The sequence below is a fragment of the Malania oleifera genome, chromosome 6 (genome assembly GCF_029873635.1).
Source record: "Malania oleifera isolate guangnan ecotype guangnan chromosome 6, ASM2987363v1, whole genome shotgun sequence".
Taxonomy (NCBI): Eukaryota; Viridiplantae; Streptophyta; class Magnoliopsida; order Santalales; family Ximeniaceae; genus Malania; species Malania oleifera.
In genome coordinates this window covers 47363868-47373796 of record NC_080422.1, presented here as the reverse complement: position 1 = coordinate 47373796, position 9929 = coordinate 47363868, and the positions used below count along the sequence as shown (strand labels likewise).

The 9929-nt window shown below is 38.1% G+C and overlaps 1 protein-coding gene across 6 annotated transcripts; it reads left to right on the top strand.

The window, feature by feature from the left end:
- Positions 1-256: 256 nt before the first annotated feature.
- Positions 257-9663, top strand: LOC131158078 (glycine-rich protein A3). Of its 6 annotated transcripts, none has more exons than XM_058112647.1 (3): positions 257-383; positions 8027-8390; positions 9174-9663. In XM_058112647.1, the coding sequence occupies exons 2-3, from the start codon at positions 8057-8059 to the stop codon at positions 9392-9394; spliced, it is 555 nt and encodes a 184-aa protein (XP_057968630.1). In that variant the 5' UTR covers positions 257-383; positions 8027-8056; the 3' UTR covers positions 9395-9663. The 6 variants fall into 6 exon arrangements, with proteins under 6 accessions (XP_057968630.1, XP_057968629.1, XP_057968628.1 ...); XM_058112646.1 differs by having other exon boundaries at positions 8024-8390; XM_058112645.1 differs by having other exon boundaries at positions 297-459; positions 8024-8390.
- The last annotated feature ends 266 nt before the right edge of the window (positions 9664-9929 follow it).

Below are 9929 nucleotides of genomic sequence, written 5' to 3'. Positions count from 1 at the left end.
CGTCACTTAGATTCGTGTGCCATGAGTCTATAAGTTGCTTCCTTCCCTTAGCCGCTTCATGCAGGTCATGTAGAAACTCCATGCCCAACTCTATAATTTTATATTATTTGAAATAGTAATTTTAAACCTGAGCACAATGTAATTAGAAGGTAATTCTAAAATGATATTTAAGATAATATGAGTTAAATAACTTCCAAGTTAAGCAAGAAGTCAATTTTTAGTTTTTTTTTTTTTTTTTTTTCTGAAAAAAGCAAATGTCAATGATGTTTAACTTATCCGTTTTATATTCATGTACGCGTTGTCTATAATATATATATATATAATTGCTAAGAGATCCACGGGGACTTCAAAATTTCTGTTGAAGCTATTAAATTTGGAATTGGGTGAGCTCTCTCTGTTCTTCTCTGCCCCTCCTTCCTTCCATCACCGGGCGTCTATCTTCAGAAGATTCTTGATTTTGTAAAGCCTCCTTTTGTCGAACCTTGCCTGCTGTTTTTCTACGCGATGATCAATTGCGTTTGTTTCATAAGATGCTAAAAAATTCTCTCTTGCTTTTTTCCTTAAATTTTTCTTCTATGAATTTGATTGATGGGTTGTAGACCCAGTTTCTTTTGTTGTTTCTTGTGTTGAGGATGATGATGGTAATGATGCACTGATCGATCAATCCCATTTTTTTTCCTTTCTTATTCTGTTTTTTTTCTCCCCTTAAATTGTAGATTTTTTGTGGCCATGGATCATGGTTGTGATAGATTGCTATTCGAATGAACTTTGCTTAATTTCTGTTTCTTTTTTTTAACTTTAATTTTATTGCCAAACTCGAGATTGTCTGTGTACTAATGAATTTGGAGGTTGTATACTAGGATTTTTTGGATTGTTTGGTTCTAACTTCTCCAAAACCTGATGCTGTTATGTGATATTTATCATCCATGTAAATGAATGAGTTAATTTGGAAGGCGCATACTGGGTCTCTTTGTGAGTTGAAATTGCTAGAGCTCTTCTTATTCTATTCATTGTTTCTGGCGTATTTTTCTGCATTAATCTTTGCCCAGAAAGCGATTAGCCGTTGTTGGTCCTGTTGGGCGTTGTCCTCTGGCTACTGTGGGCTTCATCTTTATTTTTTATTCGAATTTCCTGTAGATTAATCTCAAGATTTGTTTGGTTCAGCTTTCATTAAAAAAAATAGATTTGTCTGGTTCAGACGGGCACGGAAGGTGTATATTAGACAATAATTGTTGCTTTACTTGTTAGTTATGAGAGAGAGAGAGAGAGAGAGAGAGAGAGAGAGAGAGAGAGAGAGAGAGAGGAGGGAGGGAGGGAGGGAAGAGAGCGATTAGGTTTTTTAATGACCCAATACTCTTAAGGAGAGTTCAGATCATAATTTGGGTAGATCTTAGAAAAAATTGCAGCAAGGAAAGGAGAAGGACATGTGGGCAAGAAGACAGAACAAGATGAGATTCAATTCATACTTTTTATTCCTAGCTACGAGCTACATCCTTCTTCCTCAATTTGTATGTACAAGATCAAGATCATAACTGCCTAACTAATAGCAGCAACATAACTTTCTCTAACTACAACTGCTCTGTTATTACCTTGAAAACAAATGACTTATGCAAAATGATGGCTTTCCCTACCAATTATTTAATCCATTTTCTCTTGTTTCCGCTTTCATGACATTACACCCTCTGTAGCAAATACCTTGTCTGCGAGGATAGAGATGAGGAAATTGGTTGGATCCAAACCTGACATTCTACAAAAACTAGAGAGGCTACTATAGAACCATGGCAAGTCATCCTTCTCTATCTTAAACTTACCTGCAGAATCAAGAGGGGGAGAACATGGGCTATGAATCTGAGTATTCCCCTCCTGAGACATACAAAATGGGTGAATTTGAGACTCAGGTGGTAGTGCCAAGCAATAGGCTACTGATCCAAGTCTCTCCAGTAAATGGGAAGGTCCATGGTGCTTTCTGAAAGCTTCATATGACAACATACAGAAACCGATGACTGCTGGTAAGGTTGTAATATAAGGTATACAAAATCACTCACATTGAAATGGCTTTCTGTTCTGTCTTCATCTGCAAACTTCATCCCATAATGAGCATCTTGTAAGTTGTGGAGCAATTGCTAAGACCTGCATTGTCATTAATGAAAGAAATTCATTAATGCAGTGTCTACAATAGCCCACAGAGGACCCAGATGAAATTGAGGTGGATAGTCATAGTGTCTTAAATGGGGCGATCTTAGTAGCTGTGTAGAAATTGCTGGTATAACACCATTTAGGCATAGGAAGCCTTTTATTCCATTCTTTGGGATTTTGATTGTTAGTACATCGCAAATATTTCCAAACATTGATTCAATCTGTCAATCTGGCCATCAGATTATAGTTGATAGGCTGAACTTGTATTCAACCATGTACCCAATACTTTGAATAACCCATGCTAAATTACCAAGGAATACTTTACCCTTTTTAGAAACTGTGGTAGTAGGAAGGTCATGTAGTTTATACTCGTCTGAAACGCCGTAGTGACAGTGTGGGCAATGAAAGGCACTGGAGCAATAAAATGGTCATATTTAGTGAATCTGTCCATTATGATCTGCTTACCCTGACTTTGAACCCTAAATTAAGTTAAGGGAAATGTTAGTCTGTGCTAACACAGGGGTGAAGGCTTCAACAATACTGAACATACTTGTTAACTGCATCCTGCATATGACACCAATATAAAAGCTTTTGAAATTCTTCTGTTGATGCCTAAATTGCCTGAATTCCTACCCAAAGTAGATGAAATGAAAGCCTCAAATGAGTTTTTTGGCATAAACTACTAGTTTTCCCCAAAGGGTTTGCCTTTGAATGATTGTAAGATAACTTGGCGACTGCAGAGGAATTTATCATGTGCTGCAATTTTACCCTGCACATTTATGTCTCCCTAATAGCTATCTGCTATCTTCATCATCAAAGTAGGCTGGACAACAGTAATGGCTGGACTAATACCCTCATCTTCCAATCTTCTTGAGGCATCAACTACATGATTTTTGGCACCCTCTTGTACTCAATAGAGTAATCAAAACCCCCGTTAATGTGGTAATCCATTTCTGTTGTGGCATTGAGCTCACCTTTTGTTCAAGAACGTGCTTTAGAATTTGTTGTCTGACCTGTCTTTATAATAAAATGATGACCAATCAAGTAAAATTGCCATTTAGTAACAACCATAATTACTGCTAAAAATATTCCGTATAACTCAATACTCCCAAATCCTTAGGTTCTAGTGCTCTACGTAGCAAGGCAAGGCCTACCTTATTGCATGAGAGCTGCAACAATTCCCTTTTGACTTGTATCTGTTTCTGCAACAGATAGCTGCAAAAAAAAAAAAACTGGAAAGGCAGGTATTATATTGGTACAGTAGTTAAGTTGTTCAAAAGCTTGTTCAGCTTTGGGTCCCCATTGAAATCTTCCCTTATTGAGGTATCATGGTAAGTGCATGACAAACTTATGTTTTGTAGACGATCTTTTAATCTTTTCTCATGGAATTACTGCTTTTGCAAGAAATATTGAGTACTCTCTTGACCTCTTCCATCTGTTCTCTGGTCTTCAAACCAGTACTCTGAAATCAACTATATTTGTTGCTAGGTTCCTGATGATGTTAGGTTGGAAATTCCTAAAATTTTGGGCCTGCCTAAGGGAGTCCTTCCTCTTAAACCTCTAGGCTTGCCCTCTCGTTTCTTAAAAGCTCATTAAAAATAATTTTTCCCTTGCTGGTTGAGATGATCTCTGGCGAAATTAACAGTTGGGCCACTAAACACTTCTCTTATGCTAGGAGGCTTCAGCTTATGAGCACTGCTCTACTAAGCATTCGCAGCTGCTTGGCCTCTTCATCCTTAAATCCTTGGAACAAAAGCTTACAGCTTTCCTGTATACAGGAGTTGATTCAAATACAGCAAGCTATAGTATTGGCTGGGCCACGATCTGCAAGCCTCACTATGAGGGTGTCTTGGGCCTAAAAAGGCTTAGTCAGATGAGAGATGCCTTTGAGGTCAATCTTCTTTAGCTAATTTGCTCTTCCTCTTCCTTTTTATGGGTCAAATGGCTGCAGGTCTATCAAAGCAGCTGGTCTATTAAACCTCCCCCAAACGGCACTTGCTCTTGGAACAGAATCATGGGAGTTAAGTATATTTTGCCTTCAAACGCATAATAGAAGATGGTTGTAACACTTATCTTTCCTTTTTTTTAAAAATAATAATAATAATAATAATTGGCATCCTTTAGGGCCTCTAACTGACAAATTTTGCTCGAATATTCATAGTGACTTCATGCTTCCTGTGGAAGCTAAAGTCTAGATGGGACATGGTTCTGGTCAAGATGGATTTGATTTCCTGTTTCTTAAATACCAGAGGCTCTGAGTTTCGCTCCTGTGTCCTCATCACAGGACAAAATTGTTTGGTGTTCTGATTCTTCAGATCCTTATATCTCTCTACTGCTTGGGAGCTCATTAGGGAGAAATGCCCTGCTGTTCCTTGAACCACTTCAGCCTGGTTCAAAAGATGCATTTGTCGACACGTGTTTATCATGTGGTTGGCTTCTTGGAACAGGCTTAAACCTTGGATCATTTGTCTAAGTGGGAAAGAGCTCGTTCTTTAGATTGACTATTTGCAGTGTTTTGGGGTTTGTGGAAGGAACATAACTAGCATATATTTTCAGGAAAGAAGATACCATATTTGCTGGTGTGGGAAAAAGGTTCATTTTCTTGCTTCTTTATGGTGTGTGGGTGATGGAAACTTCAAGGGGATGTTTTTTTCAGAAATTCAGTGTGATTGGCATTCTCTTCTTAGGGCATGCTGATTTTCTTTTGCTGCCCTTTACACCCCTTTTTTTTTTCTCTGGGGGTTCTCAGATTTCGTTAAGGAGATGTCTTTTCTCCTGATTGTACATTCTTTCCCTATCTAATGATTTTCTTTTTCTATTAAAAAAAAAATGCTGCTCTGAAGAGGGGGACTAAGAGGCTGCTCAGTTTGGGTTCTAGCCCTACTGCAGAACTTATCTTGGCTGTTTGGGAATGTCTGGAGATCCAAAAATTAAACTAGTTTTTAGAACTCTTTTACCATGCCTGATGCTGTTGATCAACATAGTGGACATAAGATGTTATTTCTGGTGTTCGGAGGTTTAGTAGGTTCTGTTAATTCTGTTGTTTTGGTTCTTAGTTGGACTCTTTTTCTTGTACCCCTTGGAGCTAATGTATTCTCTCTTTCCTTTCTTTTCCGAAAAATAAGAACAAAAAAAGTCAATAGTACTATTTTCTTTAATAACCAGTAAGTCCAAGGAATCATCTTAAAGACTTGGCTGGTCTAGGCCATGTCAACATACTGATACAGTCCATCTTAGTCTTGTCTGATTGTACATCATCTTGTTTTACAATATGTCCCAACTACTGTGTTACATTTGGCCAATTGATTTCTTAGCATATTTATGATGGTTTTGAGAACCTCTAAAGCAGTCCTTAATTGTTGTAAATGTATTCCTAAATTACAGCTGTGTATATGAGTATCTCGTCAAAGAACATAAGTAAATTTCCACAAATAGGGGGCAAGAAGTGAGAACCTGAAATGTGGCTGGGGCATTTGTTAACCCAAATGGCATTTTGTTGAACTCATAATGACCGTGATGAGTTTTAAAAACTGTCTTAGGCATATCTCCTTTCATCCTGATTGGATGATATAGCCTGACCTTAAATCAGTATTTTAATAAAGAAATTTAGCTCCGTGTAATTCATCTCGGAGTTCATCTATCACTGGAATAGGAAGCTTATTTTTTGTTGTGAGGTTGTTAAGTTGCCAATAATATATGCAGAACCACAAGGTTCTCCTTGATCTTTACAAGAAGGAAAGTGGATATACTAGGTTGTATGATTTGAGAGATTAATATCTCCTTAACCAACTTCCTTAACGAATTTAGGCATGAGAGCAATCTAGTGATCATGCATTGTTAGTGGTGCCAATCCCCGAGGCTGCTCAAACACATCCTTAAATTTGTCCAATAGTGCATTAATAGTTGCGTTAGATAGTACCTGTCATTGGTTATATTGACTGAGCATAGGGGTCCGTGAATAACATAAGTTCCTTTGCTGAAGAACTCCGCAGCTTCACCATTAATCAATATAGATTCAGCTGCTTGACTGGAATCCAGAAAGGTTACCTTCTTGCCCTGTCATATGTATTGTCAGCCTTGAAATTTTGAATTTATAACACAGCGCTCTATGTTTACATCCAATAAGCCCCTAACACCATACTGCAGGCCCTGTTAACTATGAAACTGAGTTTCTCTCGGCACTAGTTTTTATTTTATTGGACTTGCATGGATTCTTAAAGGATTTTGTTAACAAAGTCTCCATGCAAAGAAGTAAGAGTTTGATGGCTAATGGATGAACCGGAACTTTGAAACTGGACTTATTTTTCTTTTCTGATAGTACCTCCAAAGTTGATTCCCAAAGCCTGGCCAACTCAAATGCTTTAGTTAGTGATGCGGGATTAAACATTTTGACCATAGATCTAATTTTTTATTTCAAGCCACTCAAAAAACTTGAGATATAATATCCTTTCAACAATCTTTGAGATAAAAAGCCAGGAGAGACTTCAGTTCCTTAAATATCTCATGATACTCTTGCTGCAGCTTGTTGAATTCTTAACCACTCTTCAAACCGATCAAACCAAACTTCAGCTTTCCCTAATAAATGCAGGGAATTAAGCTGATTCTACTTTCTGTTCATCAGATATTTGAATCATCAAAAAGTACCTTTATCTTTTAATCCAACATCTTGGTTATTTCCATCAGCTAAAGGAAAATCCGCTTTCAAAAGCTTAAAAGCCCTTCCTGTTCATCCAATCCGCCATTGATTACTCGCTTTTCCAAGATCAGGTTCATTGGGATATGGTAGCATTCCTTTTTCCATTCTTGTTGCACTGCTTTAAATCACCCATGCTTTGTTTTTCCCTGAATTCAATTGCCCCTATTTAAACACATCTGACCATTTCTACCTACTCATCAAGCGGTCTATTGGTCTCCTCCTGAAACATTTTAAGGTCTGCTTTGTTGTTTGTAACTGGAAAGCGTGATTCATGCTTCTTTAGCTGTTCCTCCAACACTTTGAATATGTGCCTTCAGCTATGACTGTAATTCAATCATCTCAGATGAATGTAATTTCCGACGGACTGAACTGTTCTGATACCAAATTGTTAGAACCCAATTCTATAGCAATAGTGCAGATCGTAATTTGAGTAGGCCTTGAAGCTTATAATTGGGGGGCCGGGGGGGGGGGGGGGGTGGAGGGGCGGAAAGAGAGAGGTGAAAGAAGCAGAAGAAGCATTAGACATGAGGGAGAATAAGGTGAGATTCAATTTATACTTTTTTTGCCTATTGACATTGTTCTTCCTCAATTTCTGGGTGCAAGATGAAGATCATAACCACCCAACTCCCAACAGCAACAAAACTGTCTCTAACAAACTTCAACTGATCTGTTATTATACTGAAACCAAAACTCGACTTTTGTCAAAATGACGATGTTCCATACCAATTATTTAAATCCATTTTCCCTTGTGACCCCATTCATGGCAGGGAAGTTCTGCCATTATTGGGAATCAAAAATCTTAACCTATTTAAATATTTAAAGAGCTTGGTATGTTTAATTCCATACTATGGTGGTGTTTCCAAAATAGAAACTTATTTATGTTCAAAAATGTTATTATTTTTTTTCATAAGTACTGCAATCATTGATGACTAAAGCATTGTTTCTTTTGCATTTTAGTTTCCAGGAGGAATTAGAGGAGAGGAAAAAATGGTTGATGGAAAAAAAATGAAGATGCATTTGTCATTTGTTCCTCTCATTTTCTTAAGAAAGCAGATAGAACATTAAAAAGACATGATGCTTGCATTGCTTTTTAAATTAATTCTTTTTTTAATTTTGTTTTAATTATTGTTGTCCTGGATACTGCATATTCCTTCCTCATAGAAGAATGTTGAATTGAGTTTCCCCCTGCAGTAGTTCCTGTAACATCAATTTGAGCTGAGGAAAATGGGAGGAGGAAAGGACAACTATAACGAAGAGTCTAGCGACAGAGGTCTGTTTTCAAATCTTGCTGGATATGCTGCTGGACACTATGGACACTATCCACCAGCCCCTGGGGCATACCCTCCATCAGGATATCCTCCACAGGGTTATCCTCCACAGGGCTACTCACCAGCAGGTCCGCCAGGGGGTTATCCACCTGGTGGATATCCTCCCACAGGTGGATATCCACCAGCTGGGTATCCTCCTGCAGGGGGATATCCACCAGCTGGGTATCCTCCCCCTGGTGGATATCCACCAACCAGTTATCCTACTCCATCAGCTCCTCCATATAGTTCAGGTATATTGGTGATCATTTTGCTTTTTTCCTTTCCTCTTCACTCTCTTTTTTGGGCAATTAGAATGTAGTTTCAATTTCATAACCCCAGGAAAGTATCTTAATGGAATCCTAGCCTTTTGGCCCTCATGTTCTTTCTTTATGGAATCCTAGCCTTTTGGCCTTCATGTTCTTTGTTTGGTATATTGTTTAACAATTTTTTTAAACAAATTGATGGTCATAATTATGAGAGCCAGATTTGATGAAAGTAAAAGCCAAATGGGACCTGTGCAGGTAACTTACCTTGTATTCCTTTTGGATGTCCCAGGAACTTACTAATTCCATTGAATATTTTTCTCATATTTAATGGATTGTGGTTGATGCTAATTGTAAGAAATGCTTGAGAAATACTAATTAGCAGGAAAATATCAACAATGCCCAAGATAAGGTTTTTGTGTTTGTCTACTGTCGTCATGCCCAAGACCTGGGACCTATTGTGATGAGGACATTCCATTGGAGTGGTTCTCTTGGCATCTGAGCTGGGTTCTTCCTAACATCACTGTTACACTTTTTCCTTAAATTATAAATAGTTACTAAAAGTGAATTATCTGCAAGATCCTGTAAGATGTTTGGTTCTCATGCACCTGTCTATGATGCCACAACCATTTGTACGCAACATCAATAAAGAAAAAAAACTGTAGAATTTATGCCCCTGCAAGATACTGATGACGCCATTTGTGGAGTTACATATTCTGTTTTGTTCTTTTTGATGCTTAATACCGATTCCTTCTCTTTGATGATATATAGGGCATCGGCCTAACATGGGAGCAATTTTAGCTGGGGGTGCTGCTGCTGCAGCTGCGGCTTATGGTGCTCACCACTTGTCACATGGCGCCCATCATCTTACACCTGGGGGATTCTATGGCCATGGTCATGGGAAGTTCAAGCATGGCAAGTTTAAGCATGGGAAGTTTGGCAAGCGCTGGAAGCATGGTGGGAAGTTCATGAGGTTCAAGAAATGGAAGTGATCCCATCTGTGCTTCTTGATTTCTTATGGATTAGAACCGAGTTTCACGCAATACTGACAGTCGAGAGGACTATAATGTCTTCTTTTCTCAGATAATCTTTTATGCAATTTCAGTGTTACTATGGCAATTTAGCTAATCTTTTATGCAATTTCCGTGTTACAACTCTGGCAATCTTATAGGATAATAGCAGTGGGATGTTATCGTGTGCATGAATGTATTGACCATGTTCAAAAAGATGTTAAATATAAATTCATTTATCCTTTTATGCACTTCTGGTTTTGCAAGTCTTTCTCGTATGTGATCATAGCTGCCGCATTTCAATGCACCAGTGAAATGCGTTGTTCTTGTTGGAAACAGCCTGATCGTGACTGCTCTGAGGTAGTTTCATGAATAGGCTCAATGGAGAGTGAGGGAACAATTTTTTAAATTTACATTCATTGCTGCATGGGTTCGCTGCAGTTATAAATTTGATTTTTGCCATTGTTCACAAGAAAATCATCACAGAAATATGTCACAACTGAGTTACTTTTTTCAC

Excerpts from the sequence above, each read along its gene's own strand:
- LOC131158078 (XM_058112647.1), top strand. The coding sequence starts at position 8,057 with ATGGGAGGAGGAAAGGACAACTATAACGAAGAGTCTAGCGACAGAGGT. Across the intron at positions 8,391-9,173 it reads AGCTCCTCCATATAGTTCAG|GGCATCGGCCTAACATGGGA; the intron begins GTATATTGGTGA and ends GATGATATATAG.